The 21990-nt window shown below is 45.2% G+C and overlaps 1 protein-coding gene across 3 annotated transcripts in view; it reads left to right on the top strand.

The window, feature by feature from the left end:
* Positions 1-21990, top strand: part of LOC110495112 (myosin-10) — a 94745-nt gene that overhangs the window by 54231 nt on the left and 18524 nt on the right. Inside the window, exons 8-26 of one of the 3 annotated variants that reach the window (XM_090204642.1) lie at positions 172-189; positions 5115-5207; positions 6849-6912; positions 7109-7207; positions 7464-7607; positions 7819-7914; positions 9221-9339; positions 9638-9790; positions 10774-10947; positions 11120-11293; positions 12174-12288; positions 12549-12620; positions 18317-18510; positions 18743-18864; positions 19005-19074; positions 19256-19416; positions 19789-19897; positions 20926-21057; positions 21579-21785. In XM_090204642.1, coding sequence (XP_090060768.1) covers positions 172-189; positions 5115-5207; positions 6849-6912; positions 7109-7207; positions 7464-7607; positions 7819-7914; positions 9221-9339; positions 9638-9790; positions 10774-10947; positions 11120-11293; positions 12174-12288; positions 12549-12620; positions 18317-18510; positions 18743-18864; positions 19005-19074; positions 19256-19416; positions 19789-19897; positions 20926-21057; positions 21579-21785 — 2316 coding nt within the window. The remainder of the gene's footprint in view (positions 1-171; positions 190-5114; positions 5208-6848; positions 6913-7108; positions 7208-7463; positions 7608-7818; positions 7915-9220; positions 9340-9637; positions 9791-10773; positions 10948-11119; positions 11294-12173; positions 12289-12548; positions 12621-18316; positions 18511-18742; positions 18865-19004; positions 19075-19255; positions 19417-19788; positions 19898-20925; positions 21058-21578; positions 21786-21990) is intronic. The other 2 variants (XM_036949465.2, XM_036949468.2) reach the window with 2 other exon arrangements.

The raw sequence follows: 21990 nt of genomic DNA, 5'->3' as shown, positions 1-21990 counted from the left end.
TTTATGCATTATTTAGCCCAGTCAGAATTGTCTTTGAGTACTACCTGTAATTGTCTTACTTGGTGTGTATGTACGGTATGCATATCCTGTATGTGTGTTTAGCATCCATGACCATTAACACTTCCTGTTTATTTCCATGGTAACATTTGACAATCTGCCCCTTGACTACAGAGTGGAGCCCTGTTCTATGTGAGTAGCATGTAGTCCGTCCCTCACCTCTCTCTCACCCACCGCACTCCACTCACTAGACTAGCTCAAAACACAATGGGCAGAATATCCTGTAAAGGTGCTGCTATTGTCTCTGTGTACTATTCTGTATGTCTGTCCCTTTTATGGTTGTCAATGGGGACCCAATTGCAGCTTTTGTTTCTATCACCTTTGGGACTAAACTAGTTTAGTTTTAATCCACTCCATGCACTGTGTGGTGTCCCTGTTCTTACCTATAGTTGGCACTGCTTCTTTCAAATATCTCAGATTCTGGAAAATAAACATGACTTCCTGGTTTAATACATACTAATAAACACGTTTCCCACTTCCTAACTGACATATATCCCATTTGAAACAATCATACACCACAAGTCATAAACAGTGCATTTGTAATATGTTCCACTGTTATACTGGCAGACATTGAGCAAGACTCCTGTCAGGACCTCGTCACAAACTTCTCTCCCGCGTTCAATTTGGCTCCCGGTGAGCCTGCTGGAGAGCTTTTCACTCGCGAGGTGCTGGTGCTGCCAAATAGCCATAGCAGGCTTTACTAAATAGTCAGTTGCCTTCCAGCTAACTGGAGCTGGAGTAGGACTCTGGAGGAGAGCAGCTAGGGAGGGAGAGCCAAGGGGACCACAGCCCAGAGCTCAGCTCAACGGACTCCCCCAGGGAGAGAGGGCCATGACATGGTCCAAGACCTACAGCAGCCTCTCCTCTGCTTGATCTACACAGACCCAGCCACAGAGCGCCCAGCAGGGACGATAATGGGGATTTTAATCTTTGTACTTTATTGAATTCACCACGGGGTGTTGACTGTGAATTTTGCCGTTTGTGTCTCAGTGGCAGTGCTACTTAGATCACTAATGAATCCCCTTAGAACTGCTTCTTCCTGTCTTCGCAAGCCTTTCATCTGCTCCCTGCTTTGCCATGAGGGAGGAGTTTACACAGAAAGTTATTCTGACTTCCCCTGGAGGGGTGGGGGTTTGTTCCTGTTCCCAAAACCACAAACACAAGTCCAGTTGCCTGCTTCATTCGCACTCGCCCAACAGTCACTGAAGTGGTATTCTGCTTGTGAACATGTGCTTTGTAACGTCTGTCCAGCAGTGACTTCTTGTGGACTTGGAGAGATTTGTAACGTCTGTCCAGCAGTGACTGCTTGTGGACTTGGAGAGATTTGTAACGTCTGTCCAGCAGTGACTGCTTGTGGACTTGGAGAGATTTGTAATGTCTGTCCAGCAGTGACTGCTTGTGGACTTGGAGAGATTTGTAATGTCGGTCCAGCAGTGACTGCTTTTGGACTTGGAGAGATTTGTAACGTCTGTCCAGCAGTGACTGCTTGTGGACTTGGAGAGATTTGTAATGTCTGTCCAGCAGTGACTGCTTGTGGACTTGGAGAGATTTGTAATGTCGGTCCAGCAGTGACTGCTTTTGGACTTGGAGAGATTTGTAATGTCTGTCCAGCAGGGACTCTGCTTGTGGACTTGGAGAGATTTTTAATGTCTGTCCAGCAGTGACTCTGCTTGTGGACTTGGAGACATTTGTAATGTCTGTCCAGCAGGGACTCTGCTTGTGGACTTGGAGAGATTTGTAACGTCTGTCCAGCAGTGACTGCTTTTGGACTTGGAGAGATTTGTAATGTCTGTCCCGCAGGGACTCTGCTTGTGGACTTGGAGAGATTTTTAATGTCTGTCCAGCAGTGACTCTGCTTGTGGACTTGGAGAGATTTGTAACGTCTGTCCAGCAGTGACTGCTTGTGGACTTGGAGAGATTTGTAATGTCTGTCCAGCAGGGACTCTGCTTGTGGACTTGGAGAGATTTGTAACGTCTGTCCAGCAGTGACTGCTTGTGGACTTGGAGAGATTTGTAACGTCTGTCCAGCAGGGACTCTGCTTGTGGACTTGGAGAGATTTGTAACGTCTGTCCAGCAGGGACTCTGCTTGTGGACTTGGAGAGATTTGTAACTTCTGTCCAGCAGGGACTCTGCTTGTGGACTTGGAGACATTTGTAACGTCTGTCCAGCAGGGACTCTGCTTGTGGACTTGGAGAGATTTGTAACGTCTGTCCATTGACTCTGGTCTGTGGAGCAGATGTGAGCCCACATCCCCACCTGGCCTCTTCCTTGAAGATTTAATAGGACGGTTTTGACTGTTCCTCTGGCCCCCCAGTCTCCACAAACTGGGCCAAAGCACTGCCCGGAGGCCCTAACACTGATAACAAGTGAGGTTGAACAGGCTACAGAGGAAAGATTGAGAATAGAGAGGAATTATTTCACAAAAGATTACATTCATTTCATAGTCGTGTCAATGTTAAGTGGTAAACGCTAGCATTGTCCGCAGTCACACTAACAACAACTATGTTATCAACAACTATGTGTCCCTGAGTTCTTCCAGGCCCCCTACAGTAGTTGACACTGTAGTGAATAGCCTCTTAACGTGGCTATGACGGTTTCCAGACACTGTTCATCAGAATAAGTGTAATGCATTCTATCAACAGTCATTTTATGGTCTTCTTGCTCACATAAACCGGATTATGTGGTACAATACATGTCCCGGAGATCTTCCAGGCCTGTCAGTTGTTGGCACGGCTAGTGATTAGCCCCCTTACATGACAATGATGGTTTCTGGAATCTGCCAGAACAAGAGTAACACACTCTGGAACGCTGGAATGTGGGTCAGCTTGTAATGCTCCTAAAGTGGACCCCTGCTGGTGTTTTGTGTTCGGCCCTTTGTTCCTACCCTCTCCCCAGTCTTGTCCTAGTCTGTAGACTGCGTTTGGCAGAGATTGGCAGCTTGTGGACATTAAACAGTCTCCGTTATGTCCTCTGTTCTAGTTTGTTCTAAAGCGTGTGGTGTTGTCAAGTTGTGCCATAAAGCACTGCGTTATAGAGACAGCGTGTGACAATGACTATAGGAAATGGTAAGACCACACTAACAGATCTGGGATCATGCTATAATTAACTGTCTGTGCAATCTGCCACTGGCAGATCAATTCATTCCTGCTTCATTTTCAGCAGCACGAAAACTCAATGAAAACAGCAGTCGGGCTCTCTGGCCCAGCTCTGGCAGCCAAAGATCACATTACGCGTCTCACGTCTGAACGCAAGGCTGATTTCCTAACCCCTAACTCATCCCACAGACATCCCTGGAAAAACGCCAGTCTTGAGCGATCAAAATGTGTCTGGTGAGCTTGACGTAATGGGAAAATCCCATTCTCACCTAGCCGCAGAAAGGAAAAGCTCAAAGTACGGGCCATGTTATTTTTTTGGTGGGCCATCTTGGATTCCCCAGTCATGACCAAGACTAGAATGAGGTTCTGGATGGGATCGTAATGGGCCACCTGTCTAAACATCTGCACAGGGTCATGTTCATTAGGGTATACTGTAGCAACAGAAGATGAAAACCAGTGTTTCTTATTGGACACGTTTGGATACCACCTTTACATTTCGGAGCGTTTCGTTCCATTTCATACCTATTGAACATTCTATTCCGCCCTGGCAGTCAGCCAGATAGGATCTACGATAGGTGTGAGAAGTGAACAGAGCACCATTCCCTCCCTCCCTCCCTTAACGGGATCTCTAATGATGACGGATTTTTCCTTATAGGATTGAGTGTGTCTCTGGCTTGTGTCAGTGTGTTAAACTGGTCTGTTTCCCCAGTATCTGTCAGTGTGCTAAACGATTGAGTCCGTTTCCTCAGGGTCTCTATCTCAATCACTAACTGGAGAGATATGGCCTTCCTCTCTGAGTCACCTCATTCGCCCCAACTCATCCAGCACCCACCCATCCGCCTGGCTCACAGCAGCGAGCTCCCCACACGTAATACACCACCACGCTGAGACACAGCTGTGTACTGTTCAATACATGAGACATCTGTGGATAGATTTATTGGTTTGTCTGTTGCACAAATATACTGGTACTTTTCATGATTGTACTGTGTACCTCGACAGTGTAAACAGGGATTGATTGGATTAGGTTGTACTGCAGGCTCGATGGTTAGACAATGGCTTCCATCATCAAGATGGCGCCGACAGACATTGGCAGCTCTGCTTCTAGCTCCTAAGCAACGTTGGAGCATTTATTTTCTTTCTTTGTTGTGATTTGACAAGCATTTCGCCACACCCGCAGTTACATCTGCCAGAATATGTGTATGCGACCAATAACATTTGATTTGATTTGATGCCTTTGATGTTGGTCTCACAATAGAAAGAGGAGATGCAAGCCCCGAGTCCAGATGGGTTTGAACATTCGCTTGTGGATGTGTTGAGCTTCAACTGAACCATATGCGGTGTGGAGAGAGTCATTGCAGTTCTGCTCTGTTGTGTTCCACCACTGAGGTTCCACCACTGAGCAACAAGGTTCTAATCCATTCCATTCCAAACCCAGAGGTTCTACACTGAGTGACCAGACAACAGGAAACGCGTGCCGTTAACGCACAGAACAGGCCCAATTTATTCAAAGAAACGAGATTCTCATCTCTTTCTCCCTATCCCCTCCATCTCTTTAGTTTTAGTTGGACGTACTGTTGTAGGATATTGAGCAGAGAGACTGTAAAGTGGTTTCCTGAACATGTTCCATTGATCTGTCTTTTACAGCGTTACAATACCTGTCGTTTCCTGTCCAATACCTGTCAATTCTCTCTTTTCTACTAGTTTTTATGGTCATGAACATTACTGGGGAAACAGTGTCCGTCCGCCTACATATGTTTCATGATCAATAGTCTGTGTGACATTATGTGATTGTTAGATTGACATTGACGAACATAAAATGGGTCATTGTGTGTATTGGGGGGAAAAAATTATCCTGGGCCAAATTTTTTTTGTGCTTGTTATTTGTTAAAGGTTTAGTTGGGGGAAGGGGGCATATGTTCTTGGACCCAGTGCTTGGCTGTAATATCGCTCCTCTTTTTCAGGGTGAATTGGAACGTCAACTCTTACAGGCCAACCCCATCCTCGAGTCCTTCGGCAACGCCAAGACAGTGAAGAATGACAACTCATCACGATTCGTAAGTAAAGCATGTATACATATTTCCCCAAAATAATGCCATTCTCAAGACCGTATCGAGCTTCATTTGAAGTCTTCCCTACGTTTATAATGTATGTTCCTCTGTGGCTTACTAAAAGTGGCTGTGGCTTACTCATGCCATCTCACTCACTATCTCTTGCTCAAATAACTGGCACTTGAGACAGATTTAGCTGGCATGTGTGTTTGTTGGGAGTTTTCCAAAACTTCCTGGAATCTTTTGATGATAAGGAAGAGAAATCAATAGAGAGGAATGTATTTTATTATCTTTCTATTATTACACAGGAACATTGCAGCAGGACAAGAAACGTTTCTGCTATTCATTAATGACTGCTTTGATTCTGGATCCAGTTTAGATTAGAGAGGTTTGTTCTGTTTGTTCACAGTCAGGTCACAGCCTCATGCACAGGGGTAGTAGTCTAATCCAGACCCCAGGACAGTAGAGGCCAACAGGAATGTAGTCTAATCCAGACCCCAGGACAGTAGAGGCCAACAGGAATGTAGTCTAATCCAGACCCCAGGACAGTAGAGGCCAACAGGAATGTAGTCTACTCTAGACCCCAGGACAGTAGAGGCCAACAGGAATGTAGTCTACTCCAGACCCCAGGACAGTAGAGGCCAACAGGAATGTAGTCTACTCCAGACCCCAGGACAGTAGAGGCCAACAGGAATGTAGTCTAATCCAGACCCCAGGACAGTAGAGGCCAACAGGAATGTAGTCTACTCCAGACCCCAGGACAGTAGAGGCCAACAGGAATGTAGTCTAATCCAGACCCCAGGACAGTAGAGGCCAACAGGAATGTAGTCTAATCCAGACCCCAGGACAGTAGAGGCCAACAGGAATGTAGTCTAATCCAGACCCCAGGACAGTAGAGGCCAACAGGAATGTAGTCTACTCTAGACCCCAGGACAGTAGAGGCCAACAGGAATGTAGTCTAATCCAGACCCCAGGACAGTAGAGGCCAACAGGAATGTAGTCTAATCCAGACCCCAGGACAGTAGAGGCCAACAGGAATGTAGTCTAATCCAGACCCCAGGACAGTAGAGGCCAACAGGAATGTAGTCTAATCCAGACCCCAGGACAGTAGAGGCCAACAGGAATGTAGTCTAATCAAGACCCCAGGACAGTAGAGGCCAACAGGAATGTAGTCTAATCCAGACCCCAGGACAGTAGAGGCCAACAGGAATGTAGTCTAATCAAGACCCCAGGACAGTAGAGGCCAACAGGAATGTAGTCTAATCCAGACCCCAGGACAGTAGAGACCAACAGGAATGTAGTCTAATCCAGACCCCAGGACAGTAGAGGCCAACAGGAATGTAGTCTAATCCAGACCCCAGGACAGTAGAGACCAACAGGAATGTGGCCAAATGAGGATAAAATACAATGGCCTGGACTGGTCTCAGATCTGTGTATGTGCTTTAGCCAACTCATCTGACTACAGTAGTTGACTAAAGCACATACAGTTCTGGGACCAGACTAATCAAATGTAGCCTTATTGTGATGTGACTCAGAGGGAGAAAAGGGAAGGCCTTGCAGCACAGTGTGAGACCTGGTTGAGGGAGACGTGGATGCGGTGAAATGGTTTGTCTGCTTTTCTCACCCTCCGTTTCTCTCTCCCTGCAGGGAAAGTTCATCCGGATCAACTTTGATGTCACCGGATACATCGTCGGGGCCAACATCGAAACTTGTATCCTTCCAAACAGCTAGCTTAAATGTTCCATGCAAGCTATGATATTAATCATTTACATAAACGGACAGATTTTGATGGGTATTGTTGTATTATGCTAATTAGATTCCAGCTGGGGCCGCATAAATCTACTCTAGGGGGTTAATATCTTTCTTTACTGTATAAAGGCTGCCCTTCCTTGACTGCGATGGGACAGATCTACTGGAGAAATCGAGAGCTGTTCGCCAAGCCAAAGACGAGCGCACCTTCCACATCTTCTACCAGCTGCTGTGTGGGGCAGGAGAACATCTCAGGTGTAAGTAGTCTGATATGTACCATCAGCATAACTTCAACGACCCGGACCCATATGGCCTCTGTAAAGAATAGTCACCCTCTGACATGCAGAACATTGTTTCTCTAGCCGTTGGCCTGAGGTGTCTTGACGCCCACTCAGACTCAGTGTCGCTCACTAGCTGGTATCACAATAACATCACCTGTTAGGCATGTTTGCCTTTTGTCCTGTGTGACCTCGGAGCAGCTATCTCCACGTCATTTCCCTTTCCTCTGTGCAGCGGACCTGCTCCTGGAGGGCTTCAACAGCTACCGCTTCCTGTCCAACGGCAACGTTACCGTCCCTGGTCAGCAGGACAAAGACAACTTCCAGGAGACCATGGATGCCATGCACATCATGAGCTTCTCCCACGACGAGATCCTGGGTACCACCCTCCTCACTCTCATCTGTCTGACTGTCAACTTTTTAAAGCCCGTTGTTACATCAACACTTTACAGCTTTGCAGTAATTATTATAACTATTATTAGTAATTATTATAACTTTCCATGCTCATAACAGTTCCATGTATTCCAACAAACACAGAGCAGTGTGTGCCGTTCATGGTAAGTTTATGATAACGTCCTCTGTGCTTGCAGCCATGCTGAAGGTGGTCTCCTCCGTGCTTCAGTTTGGGAACATCGTCTTCAAGAAGGAGAGGAACTCAGACCAGGCCTCTATGCCTGAGAACACAGGTAGGTAGTTGGCAGTTGTCACATGTATTGATGTCAAGGAAGCTCCTCACATTCTCACGTTCAGACCTTATCGTCCTCTTCCTCATCTTCCTCCCAGACCTGTGCTAACCAGGCTGGGTCACACGTCAGAGCTGTAACTATTTAACCTTCCCATCTCTCCCTGGCCCTGTCACACACCTTCAAACAACATCATTATTCAGATTTACTCCCCTACTTTACCTCGAAGAAAGAACAAACGAAAACGTTGCCTCAACCGTGCGTGTTACTGCTGCATTCCTGGTATTTAAAGAGGAGAGGGTAGCAAGTGCGTGTCAATGCCGTGGCCCAGACAGTTATTACCAAATGTGGAAAACGGATCTAGGACAGAAGCAGATGTTTTTAGCAGGCTCTGCGCTGGCAACTCTACCCCTGGAAATGATGCAGATGGTATCGTTCTTACCTCTCCAGAAGCTCCCGCTGTGACAAATATTTAAAATTCAAACATCTCCCTCAGATCCAAAAGACAAATATCATTAAAGCCGTTTTGACATGTCTTAAATTAAGTCTGTGTTGTTAACCAACGGGTGTTCTAAATAGCTGTGTGTTTAACTACCCCCTACCCTGAGCTCTAGTCCAGACCTGGTTTCAAGTACTATTCTAAGTTATTTCAAATACTTAAGCTGTGGTTGGTTGAGCTTGCATTTTGCAATGGAACCAATACAAAAGTCCCAAAAGTGCAAACCCCATTCACCTGACACTCCAGACAGACTAGAGCCAATGCCCAAACTACTTGAAATATTTCAAATAGTATTTGGATCCAGGTCTGCTCCAGGCATACCTTAGAGTTACTGGACTGGCAGGGGGAGGCAGTCAGTTCTTGCTTATTATTCTTTACCATTAACGGTCAAATGTGAGCAACTTCTGGCAGAAGGGGGAGAATGTAATTCTTAGCTACCGACCATGTGGCGCTGTGGCCTGCTGCCAGTGGTATGAATTTTCTGGTGGTCTCAAGCGGTGGTGGAAAGTCCTATATGGTTTTTACTGTTTTCCAACTCACTGGTGTTTATGGGAATTGGAGGATTAATGTCGGGTCTATATAAAAAAAATGATATATATATAATCATATCCCAATAACATTTAACCTCAAATGTTGCTTCTTCTTTCCCTGTCTATGTAAGGGATATTTGAGTATTGTAAAGTTATTTGTGTTGCCTGTAATCACATCTTGAGAACGAACGTTTAATGTTACTACTGTTTTCCCTGTTTTTCACCCCTCCTCTATCTCCCTCCTCCTCTTCCTCCTCCTCCTCCTCCTCTCCTCTACCAGCGGCCCAGAAGTTGTGTCACCTGTTGGGGCTGAACGTGATGGAGTTCACCCGGGCCATCCTGTCTCCAAGGATCAAGGTGGGACGAGACTATGTCCAGAAGGCCCAGACCAAAGAACAGGTAAAACACAAACGCTACGCCACAGAAGCTCTCATTGCGTCACTCATCACCCCTTTATGGACTCACTGTACTGCTGACTCTGGATCAGGATAAGGTTAGTACTGTGGGGTGTGTTTCCCGTCCACCTCTGTGTTAGATTTAGAACAATAGAGAGGTCTAGCCGTGCGACCCCAAGGCTGAGAATGGCAGACTCACTTGCCAAGTCATACCAGAGAAAGACAATCTAATAAGGAATGCATATTTCTCTCTCTCTTTCTCCCCCTCTCCCCCACCCCTCTGTCTCGTTTTCTCTCTCTAGGCTGACTTTGCAGTGGAGGCTCTGGCCAAGGCCACATACGAGCGTCTGTTCCGCTGGCTGGTCCACCGCATCAACAAGGCCCTGGACCGTACCAAACGCCAGGGGGCCTCCTTCATTGGCATCCTGGACATCGCTGGCTTTGAGATCTTCCAGGTACTTAATTGCGTAGGCCACTACAGGTACTTCAATACATGGCAAATAAGGCCTCCACAAGGTCCCTCCATTTCTTCCATATACAGAGAAAACAGCTAGAGAAGAGAGAGGGGACTTGGTTTGGTTCATCCTGTCTATGGAACTGGTCATCTGAATGGTCTAAGGATGTTTTTTTGTAGGTAAATTATCTGATTGACATTTTTGGGAAACAGCTGATCATTTATCCTGTGGACCAATTGCACTTTGAACCCATTCCCTCCTCAGGGTCAATTATGGGAATCTCAGCACTTCTGAAAATGCCTCTTGGGTGTCATCCTCATTTAGTTTTATATCATTCACACCAAGGTCATTCGTTGGACTATCACTTGATAGACAATACTTATCATGCGAGGCTCGTTCAACAAGAGGCGAGTTCAGACGGTTCAGACATTGTTGACATGAACCTTGTCGTCGATAGAACACTCGATTTCCCAAGATCACTAAATCTGGTGCTGAAATCCCAACATGTCTGTTTCCCTTCTGGTTTGTGGCAGCTGTTTATTCCCCCACTAAAACTTTTGGCTGCAGTGTTGTAATGTTGAGCCAAAAGAACAGGAAAATAAATCACGATCCCTGGGATCAATTTAGTGAGAGCAAACAAAAATCAATCAGCTGCAGTTATTGTTTTGGCTTTTTGGTTAAAAAGACAAAACCCTCATAGTTCAGAACGAAGACTGTAAAAAGCAGGAGGTTACCGGTGCCAGTTTGAGCTGAAGGAATCTCACCATTTTGGCTATGGAGAAGTGGTATTCATTGGTGTTTCATAAATGAAATAATGTAGTCTGGTTGATTTTACATATCTGAAACTCCTTACAAATCAATTTCCCCCTAGGGATGAATTAAGAAATGATCCATCTTACTGCTTTCTTCACTTTTGAGACAAAGTTCCTTGAGTTTCTGAGTTCTGAAAAGATCAAATCAATTTGTATGCCTTTCTCCTGTAGCTGAACTCGTTTGAGCAGCTGTGCATCAACTACACCAACGAGAAGCTGCAGCAGCTGTTCAACCACACCATGTTCGTCCTGGAGCAGGAGGAGTACCAGAGGGAGGGCATCGAGTGGAGCTTCATTGACTTCGGCCTGGACCTGCAGCCCTGCATCGACCTCATCGAGAGGCCGGTCAGTATCCGTTTAGTGAGTGTGTGTGTGTGTCCTGTGGTGTTGTGCTGTTGTCGATACTTGGGTCATGTTCAATGAGCAGCTAACGTTTTGAAACAGAGTGAATCGGTAAGGAACGTTTTTCCCCGGTGTCCTATTGAACACGGCCCTGTTGTGTGCTGTCATCCTGCAGGCGAACCCTCCTGGTGTGCTGGCTCTATTGGATGAGGAGTGCTGGTTCCCCAAGGCCACAGACAAGACGTTCATCGACAAGCTGGTCCAGGAGCAGGGCACCCACTCCAAGTTCCAGAAGCCCAGACAGCTAAAGGACAAGGCTGACTTCTGCATCATCCACTACGCTGGCAAGGTACGGACCGGTGAGATTACACATAGGTGGTGGAGGATAGTTTAAGGGATAGTTGACATTTTTGCTTTGTAACCCAAAGATTGGTGTAAAAATCCAGAAAACTATCGAGTCAAAGATTAAACATGTACAATACACTGGGATGGATTATAGACAGATTATTTTCCTCTGAGGCGGTTTTTGGGGCTATTTTTATGTATCCACTTACAAATGACTTTGGATTACGTCATCTGCACTACTTGTAGACTCCAGAGCCTTTGGCTTGTAGTATTCTTAGAGGAACACCAGGTCCTTTCAAGCTGCAGAACTTACTTCTAGACCTTCCAGATCTTCTGATTTCTCTGAGGTTTTCCCCTTGTAGTGGTCTTGGAGACACCAGGTCCTTTTGGAAAGCCACTGTTATAATGTGTCCTGAGGCATTGTCTGTTCCATCACTAGCCCCTATCCTGTTCCCATCAACCTCTGGCTGCTGGATCGCTCTTGATGCACAGCTTCTCCTCTGTGGTATTCAAATTCCGCAGGAGTATAGTCCTGGTTTTATGTATCAGATATGTGGGAGAAGGTTTGGCTAGTAGCTCTAGCGTCCAGTCAGTGTTGCGCAATTAGAGACCCGGGCCCCTTTCAGTGCAGGCAGTCCTGCGGTACACCGTAACCACATCTGTTCAATATTATGTCGACGTCGTCTTTAAACACACTGGCCTGGAATGATTTGGAGTCTTATGTCATCTCTAGTGAAATGAATTTGGAACCTCAACAGTCATTTTGTTTGTACATCACCACTCTCCGACAGTTCAATTCCATAAACTTTATTCATCCCGGAAGGGCAATTATTGCTAATATCTCTCATGGCCTGGATGGTTCTGACCTTCTCCCCCCTCCCCAGGTGGACTACAAGGCAGATGAGTGGCTGATGAAGAACATGGACCCCCTGAATGACAACGTGGCCACGCTGCTCAACCAGTCCACTGACAAGTTTGTGGCCGAGCTCTGGAGAGACGGTAAGTTACGTCCCCGGTCCCTGTCCTGTCCACATGGTTGACAGAGAAGGAATGTGTTAGCACTGGCTTGATGATTAACAGTTATTATTACTTAGATTGGTTAATTCATCATAATTCAGGCCTATTTGTTTTAGAGATTTAGGGACAATGTTTGCTGCTTATTTAGCTAACATGGTACCAATAGTAATCAGTCGGACTTCAGCCTTCTAACCTCTGTTTGTGTTTTCACCTTTTTCTGTTTTCATTTTCTCTTCTGTCAGGTGTTTTTATCCCCCTGTCTCTCTGTATCGTAGAGATACAGAACAATGTCACTAGTCTTGATGAGCCTCCAGGTGAATGTTATGACTGTAGCTGTAGAAGGTTCCATGCTTAGCAGCGCAGCATGGTGTTGTCCATAGAGATGGATGATGTTTTATGTTATGACATGCTGATGTAGATCCATGGCTTAGCAGCGCAGCATGGTGTTGTCCATAGAGATGGATGATGTTTTATGTTATGACATGCTGATGTAGATCCATGGCTTAGCAGCGCAGCATGGTGTTGTCCATAGAGATGGATGATGTTTTATGTTATGACATGCTGATGTAGATCCATGGCTTAGCAGCGCAGCATGGTGTTGTCCATAGAGATGGATGATGTTTTATGTTATGACATGCTGATGTAGATCCATGGCTTAGCAGCGCAGCATGGTGTTGTCCATAGAGATGGATGATGTTTTATGTTATGACATGCTGATGTAGATCCATGGCTTAGCAGCGCAGCATGGTGTTGTCCATAGAGATGGATGATGTTTTATGTTATGACATGCTGATGTAGATCCATGGCTTAGCAGCGCAGCATGGTGTTGTCCATAGAGATGGATGATGTTTTATGTTATGACACGCTGATGTAGCTCCATGGCTTAGCAGTGCAGCATGGTGAAGCCTACCTCCATACAGAGGCTCCCGTCGCTTCTAGGCTGCATGTCATTGTTGGTCGATGCCTATGTCTCGGTACTAGTATAGTAGTCATTAGACTAATGGATGGCAATACCTTTCAGTAATGCTCTTCTCCTGCTAGCATAAGATACTGCCTACTTAGACTGAATTGGTCTGAAAAGCCTGTATTATTGTTTTGTTCAATTCAAATTATTTAATGATTACACCATGAAGAAAATACAACAAAACAATAATACAGGCCTTTCAGACCAATTTAGTCCACTTCCCGGAGAGTAGTTATGGTATAGGTACCTAATCATTTGGTCACGGAACCTATTTTGTATTAGAACCAATACTGAAGTGTCTGCCAATTTACTACTTGAGAATACGGGAGACCTAATGTCTTATACAGACTGGTGTCACGCTTCATATATCCTTGTTGTTGACAACACACACAACCGGAATTATTCACAGATGTCTTCCTATTTCCACACAATCTGTCACGGTTCCCTGCCCCAATAGGGCATAAACCAAACATTATCCTTATTGCTGCTGCTTATACACACAAATCACGTTCAAAAAATATTTGAATATCTTTTTGCTTTTCTAACCGTGAATGAGGCTCTCCTCCAGAACTTATAGGCAACCTTCTATCTCCATCCACGTTCCTCCTTTGTCCTTCCCCATGGACTACTTCTCTACAACCTACCATACTAGTACTCAAGCATGCCACTTTATCCATACACACGCACACACTCTACTGCCTCACGGCCATTGCGGCTGGGGCTTTTGTCCCACTTACGGATCTCGCAGGGGAACACCCCCACTAGAGACCTATCCTAAACGGAACTTACCTTACATTGTAGTGTCACCCACGGAACTTGCAGAGAACTAGCTCTACTCGGAACCTATTCTTACGGAAAACCTCCCCGTAACCCTATATTTCTATGGATCTTGCAGAGGAACACCCCCACTTGGGACCTATCCATACGTAACCTACCCTCCCCCAATATTTTACGACTGGTCGTAACACGATGGGACTACTGAATAAACTTAGGCTTTCTAGGTCCGTGTCCTATAATTCGTTCAGCCTACGACTCTCATCTCCCCAAAATGTCAGAATGAGTGGTAACAGGTGTAGGAACTGTGCCTAGCTTGTTTTTGGTGCCGGCTCCTGTTTCACTGATTCGGACTCTTTAGTTTGACTGTAAATCGTGGTGAATCCTGCCGACAACTCCAACTGTTAGGTTCTGAACAAGTAGAGTAAAAACTCACGGACAACTAGAAAAAGCTCAAGCCAAGTTTATTCACAAGCACATATATTTATACCCTCCTACTAGGAGGAGTCAACTCCTTGCACATCTAGACAGCTAATACACCTATGTTGCTAGTCAGTAACTTAATTGGTTCCTCTCACTGGTGTCGTCATGGCCTTGCCTGATGCTGGAACCTTCGTGGGCGTGGAAGTATGTGTGTGTGGGATAGGACTGTTCCTTCTCACTTCATCTGACCTGACCTCGGGCTTGAATTCCTAGCTCCTCCCTAACTCACGACTGACCTACATTATCAGTGACTGAAACCAGACCGTTGCCCTTTGCCTCCCTCCTTAGGAGCCATGAGATTTAACAATAGCATGTTTGACAGAATGTCAACTTTCTGCACTCCCTCTTGTCTCAGTCAGTAACTTTCCATACACCTAGTTCCTATCCACCCTCCATTGACCCCAACATATACATTCCTTGTACATGTACAGTAATCCAGAAGATCTAGTCTGGTAACATGAATACGTATATTTCAAGCTAGAATCCAACAATAGTGACAGATTCACACATTACTTTCCAGTTGTTTTTGTCTCCTCGGCTATAGAAGGTTGTAGCATAGAGACAAACCAAAGATATCCCATATGCATCTGCGTCACATCTTTCCCATGTATTTTACAACTTGTTTCTAGCACAAACATTTCGTTATTGATCACTTTATATAATCAGTAGTTTTTGTTTAAATATACATTATATATATATATATATTAAGCTAACAAGGGTCAGGCCTATGCCATTTTCTTTAACAAAATCCACACTACCCTTGCATACCACCTCAATTCGCGCCCTGATTTTAAGTTCACACACCAAGCCCTCCACTGACACTGAGATATTTAAGGAGTGTAATGGTGTCTGAAGGACTTGGCTGACAAAGTCTATGGAAGGTAGACTACAATTTAATCTGTCAAACAGGTAGGCCTACCTCTTATTTCTTGAATAGGAAGAAATCGTCTCCAACACAAAGCCCTCTTGTTGTTAGTAGCCTGAAGTCAAATTAAAATGAAGATTGTTTAAATGAATTAGGACTTGAACTAGCCTTCCAGCACCCATGCGCTGTCCATCTCCGCGGCTGCCGCTTCATCGTAATGTAAGCTATGTAAATTACTTGAATATGGTTTATTGTGAGGTCAGTAACTCTGATAAATAGCTTCATTATGGGCAACGAAACATATGTTTTTTATTAAAATCAATTATAGCAGTAGCAAGCTTACCTCCGGTCCTCCTTTTTGTCTTCACGCTCTTCCTCAAACTGAACAGGACATCAGTAGGGCTAGTCCGCGCACACAAACATAGCATTTTTGGGACGGAAATGGTTAGGCTGAACAAAAGATTTTAGGCCTACATCAACAAGAGCAGGGCAGGCCAGCCTATCAATTGCAGTGTGTAATTACAACTCTCCCTCGCTCTCTCTCACTCTCTCTACCGCACCTACCGTCTCGACCTCTGAATGCTCGACTATGAAAAGCCAACTGACATTTACACCTGAGGTTGCACCTTCTATAACCACTATGATTATTATCTGACCCTGCTGGTCATCTATGAACATTTGAACATCTTGAAGAACAATCTGGCCTTAATGGCCATGTACTCTTATAATCTCCACCCGGCACAGCCAGAAGAGGACTGGCCTACTCCTCAGAGCCTTTCTAGGGGATTTTCCTAGCCACCGTGCTTCTACATCGGCATTGCTTGCTGTTTAGAGTTTTAGGCTTGGTTTCCGTATAGGCACTTTGTGACATCTGCTGATGTAAAAAGGGCTTTATAAATCAATTTGATTGATTGGTTGAGAGTGTAGCCTGGTTGTACACCATCCCAGCGGCGCAAAAACATGAGAAGGAAGTACATTTTATGAGAAATATAATGTTGCTCTGTGCTTTTCCAAGCATACTCTTCATATAGCCTAGGCTTATAGCATATAGTATAGTCTATGGATCATTTTATTGAGACCACAGTAGTGGCACTTGATATTGCGCACCAAGCAGAGAATCAGGGAGGCGGGGCAGCATCGGGCACACATCCAGATATAATGAGCAACTAATTCTCAAACACTGAGCAATACACTTTTAGAAAAAGGGTTCTCCGGCTGTCCCCGTAGAATAAACCTTTTTGGTCCAGGTAGAACCCTTTTTTGGTTCCAGGTAGAACTATTTTGGGTTCCTTGTAGAACCCTCTGTATAAAGGGTTCTATATTGAACTCAAAATGGTTCTGCCTAGAACCAAAAAGGCTTCTTCAAAGGGTTCTCCTATGGGGACAGCCGAAGAACCCCTTTAGGTTCTAGATATTAACTTCTTCCTATGAGTGTATGACATTTAATCTCTTCCGAATGACATGACCCTCCCCTGGACCAAATAAAAAAATACTGAACCCTCCCCCTGACTGAAATTGAAAAAGCATGACCCTCCCCCATTTTCCTCCGGGTAACAATAGTGTAAATTTCGACCGCTTCCTTACAGTATGTTGGAATGGTTAAGAGCACTGGTTATTCAGTATTTCGAACCAAAGCCTGTTCTCCTTTCTGGAATCTGTATTTTCCCTTTCCAAGGCATATATTTAAGCATAAAGGGAATTAAAGAATTGAGGCTTGACTGACGAAAGATTAATGGCATTCATTTCCACCTTTTATTTTTTTAAAGTAGCAGAGAATTGGAACCACATGTAGTATTTGGCATTTCTCTTGGCCCGATTCTACAGTACTACAGACGTTGATACACAGCAGGTGTGACAGTGGTACAATATCTACAGACTGAATGCAAAACGTCTGGAACTTTGTAGGACATTCCTGGAGTTTTGTTTGCCTGAAAACATAGGAGCCAAATAACACAGTTGGAGGTTTGATTTTGATGAATTACCTGTATGGACTCTTGGATAAACAATGGTTAATTCATCAGCATGCCTCGTATCAAAACTGTTTTATGCAACGTGTTGTAAATATGACGCTTGTCAACACACCAGCCCAGCAATAATGACACACCAAAATAAAACAAGGCATGTTGTGAATCTGAAGTTATGGATATGATGTGGCCCTGTGTGACTGACTGTCAGATTATGCTAATATGATGCAAAAAGCCAACGTGTACGAAAGGTCCCAGGCTGTGAAATCAATGCCTTTTGTTTCATACCAAAGAATAGGCCTTTCATTTGTGGTTATTCTAAAAGGGTGTCACTCTGAATGACTTCTGAAAGGAGTAGTGTGAGAACATAGTGCTCAAGAAGACTAGCAACCATCCCTCCCCTCATCAGCTGTACCGAGCCTGAAGAACGTTTACGAATACAGACCCTGGAACCAAGCATGTATACTGTATAGCAGTGGTTCCCATCTCCAGTCCTCCAGTACCCCCAACAGCACACATCGTTGTTGTTGCCCCGGATAAAAACTCCTGATTCAACTCATCGGGGGCTTGATGATTACTTGACGTGTTGAATCAGTTGTGCTTGTCCGGGGCTACAGTTTTAGGTGATCCTCTAGCCCTGTCCTTGCCCCGTCCGCACCAATCCACAGAGGCTGCCAGTCATACCTAGTGGTCCTCATCTATCCACACCCGCAGCTGACACACATTGCTGCTGGCTGCTGCTACTCCCGGCATCCTCTGTCTGTGTCTGTCTGTCTGTCTGTCTGTCTGTCTGTCTGTCTGTCTGTCTGTCTGTCTGTGTCTGTCTGTCTGTCTGTCTGTCTGTCTGTCTGTCTGTCTGTCTGTCTGTCTGTCTGTCTGTCTGTCTGTCTGTCTGTCAGCTCCCAACACCTCTCTCCAAGTCCCCCCCATTCTAACCCTTTTCCTTCCCTCTCTCGCCAGTGGACCGCATCGTGGGCCTGGACCAGGTGGCGGGCATGGCGGAGACGACGTTCGGAGCCACCTACAAGACCAAGAAGGGCATGTTCCGCACGGTGGGCCAGCTCTACAAGGAGTCCCTCACCAAGCTCATGGCCACCTTGAGGAACACCAACCCCAACTTCGTCCGCTGTATTATCCCCAACCACGAGAAGAAGGTGAGTAGTATATCCTGTCATACTTTACATGTCAGTCTAACTATACCAGGCCACCTGTTCTATACTATAGCCAACAGGGGTGAGACTTGAATTGATCTCTTAATTTCAGGGTTTTCTCTGAGTATATGTTGCTAGACCTTCTGTAGGTTAATAGGTAATAGTCTTTGCTTGTATACCTGTACCAGATTTGTGCATTATTTATTTATAACACTTCATCTCTCTCCCATGTCAGGCTGGTAAGCTGGAGCCCCACCTGGTTCTGGACCAGCTGAGGTGTAATGGAGTTCTGGAGGGAATCCGTATCTGCAGACAAGGCTTCCCCAACCGCATCGTCTTCCAAGAGTTCAGACAGAGGTAACCACGGAAACAGGACACATAACTACTGTGCTTGTGTTCTTTGTCTTCACTGTGAGCCGACTAGACTGCCCTCACTTACAGTGATCTCTGGGTATATGCCAGTGTGTTAACTCCTAATACTTCTCTATTTATCCCAGGTACGAGATCCTGACCCCTAATGCCATCCCCAAGGGCTTCATGGACGGGAAACAGGCCTGCGAAAGGATGGTAAAGGACTTCCAATGTTATCTATTAACTAACACAATGAGCAAAAGTGTTGAAACTTATGAAAATATGAGTTGTGTCATTGCACCACCCTGTTTAAAATGACACAATTAACAAACAAAAAATATCTGATTTGCATGCTGACTTTTCTCATTGACTCGTATTCTCCTGTGTATTGTAACAGATCCGAGCGTTGGAACTGGACCCCAACCTGTTCCGTATCGGCCAGAGTAAGATCTTCTTCAGGACCGGAGTCCTGGCCCACCTGGAGGAGGAGAGAGACCTGAAGATCACTGACATCATCATCTACTTCCAGTCTGTCTGCCGCGGCTACCTGGCACGCAAGTGAGTCATTAGGATTAATTATTGATTCATAACTTAATTCATATTTATATAGCCAGACCTTCCAGACTTCCAGACTTCAAATCACTTTACATAGTAAGTACCATGACTCAGCAGCCCCACTGTCTGTCCCCTATCACTCAGTCAAGTAGGTTTAAATGTCCACCTCATTACTGAGGCATGTTCATGCCCTTTGATTTCAATGCAACTCACAAAAACGACGGCATAAGTACAGATAAGTTATGATGTTGCTAAAACGGTATAAAGTCAAAATGACACTGTGTGCGTTATGGTTTGGGATACAGCTGTGGCCAAGCTAAGTAGTGAAAGTAAAGCTGTATGGGATATCAGTCTCTTAATTATGTCTCTCCTCAGGGCGTTTGCTAAGAAGCAGCAGCAGCTGAGTGCTCTGAAGGTCCTCCAGAGGAACTGTGCTGCCTACCTCAAGCTGCGACACTGGCAGTGGTGGAGACTCTTCACCAAGGTGAGTGGGGGTTTTACTGATGGAGCGTGCCGCGAGACCACATCTACACCCTCTGTTAACAGGATGCATATGACCATTTCTCTACACCTTATCCTATTCCTTTCTTCCATTCCTCCCTCCCCTGACCTTGATGGGACCCTCCTTGAAAGATTAGTGGAATCTGTGTGGGTAGCTGGACAGGTAGGATGACTGACAGTGAAGGTGAACAGGTGGTCACGTGTCAGGTGACAGAGGAATGGATGAGACTGAGGCAGGAATTCCTTTAACCATAAAGTGGTATATTTACTGAGTAGTCTGTGGTGCATCACAAAGGAAACAAATAACATGTATCCAATCAGATTCATAATCAAAGATCAAATCAGATCATTCATTATTAACATAATTTAGGGAATTCAACAGTCCAGTTCATTAAGAAGTCAATAGTAATAATCCAGGAGTCATTTAGGCTCGTAACTATTTATCATAAATTATGAAAGAATACAAACAGTGAATGGTTACAATCTATAATCCCCATTATCAAAGTCAATCAGTTAGCAACAATGACGTTTCTCATTTCACTCTTTCAATTGTCTTCATGTGTACATATAATTAATTTCAATACATATGAACCATATCGATTGCATAATTGGCCTATGAGGATCCGTAGGGCCGTGATCATTGACAATTCACATTACACAATATGTTTGAAGCGTGCGCTCCAAGCCGCGCTCCGCGGTAATAACTATTAAGAGTAACTGAATGGCCCACTCTCCCGATCGCCACAGATAATTCAGATGAAAGGTAAGAGTCGGTGGACTTACGTGGATTCATGGACACACAGAACTTCTGGATCAGATGGAGTTAAGGAAGAGAAAGCAGCGAGATCAGGCGATGGCAATTTCCTCCTTTTATGGAGTTGAGATCTGTCGGACATTTCCACCTGACCTAATTAAAGCGCCCCTGGCCCAGCTGAGTAAATGGCATTGAATTAAATGATTATTCCACTAACTCCATGGGCCTTTTCTACACTCCTCCTGTTTCCCTTCCAGGTGAAGCCTCTGCTCCAGGTGACCCGGCAGGAGGAGGAGATGCAGGCCAAAGATGAGGAGCTGGTCAAGGTGAAGGAGAGGCAGAGCAAGGTGGAGGGAGAGCTGGTGGATATGGAGAGGAAACACCAACAGGTGAGTTACTACCTGGAGCCCGTACCTGAACCCAATGCCATGGTTCCATACCTCAGTCTAGCTATTCTTCTGAAATATGCACTGCTGGAGATAAAACAACATATGAACTTGCTCCAGCCGTTGTGAATTTTGTTGGCTTCCATAGTTCATGCAGTGTAGTAGATATCCAGCCACTAGGTTTGAAGGTTGAGTAGTATACTCTTAGAAAAAAGGCTTCCAATGGGGTTCTGTTGTTGTCCCCATAGGAGAACCATTTTTCGTTCCAAGTAGAACTATTTTGGGTTCCATGTAGAACCCTCTGTGGATAGGGTTCTACATGGACTTCAAAAGGGCTCTACCTGGAACCAAAAGGGGTTCTTCAAAGGGTTCTCCTATGGGGACAACCAAAGATCCCTTTTCGGTTCTAGATAGCACCTTTTTTATAGGCTTGAGGAGGTTTGACCTTTCAACATTCTAATCGAATAACATCTAGAAAAGAAGAGTAGGTCAACTTTGCTCTCTATCCTCTGTGTCCCCCACAGCTCCTAGAGGAGAAGAACATCCTTGCAGAGCAGTTGCAGGCGGAGACGGAGCTGTTTGCCGAGGCGGAGGAGATGAGGGCCCGCCTGGCCGCTAAGAAGCAGGAGCTAGAGGAGATCCTCCACGACCTGGAGTCCAGAGTGGAGGAGGAAGAGGAGAGGAACCAGAGCATGCAGAACGAGAAGAAGAAGATGCAGACCCACATCCAGGTCGGAGAGAGACGCATATATGCACATATGGATGCAGCATGGACACCTGCGCTCACACACACACACACACACACACACACACACCATCAGTTCATGAGTTAATGTTGGTTTAGATGGAATTCATTCAAACTAAAACTATTGATAACTTCAGCATTGCAGTACATATCCTTGTGCTGAAGATACTGAGTGTCTCTGTTGGTTGAAC

The sequence above is a fragment of the Oncorhynchus mykiss genome, chromosome 17, assembly GCF_057628025.1.
Source record: "Oncorhynchus mykiss isolate SJ-2025 chromosome 17, ASM5762802v1, whole genome shotgun sequence".
Taxonomy (NCBI): Eukaryota; Metazoa; Chordata; class Actinopteri; order Salmoniformes; family Salmonidae; genus Oncorhynchus; species Oncorhynchus mykiss.
The sequence above is the reverse complement of the archived record's forward strand: the minus strand, read 5'-3'. Positions and strand labels throughout refer to the sequence as shown.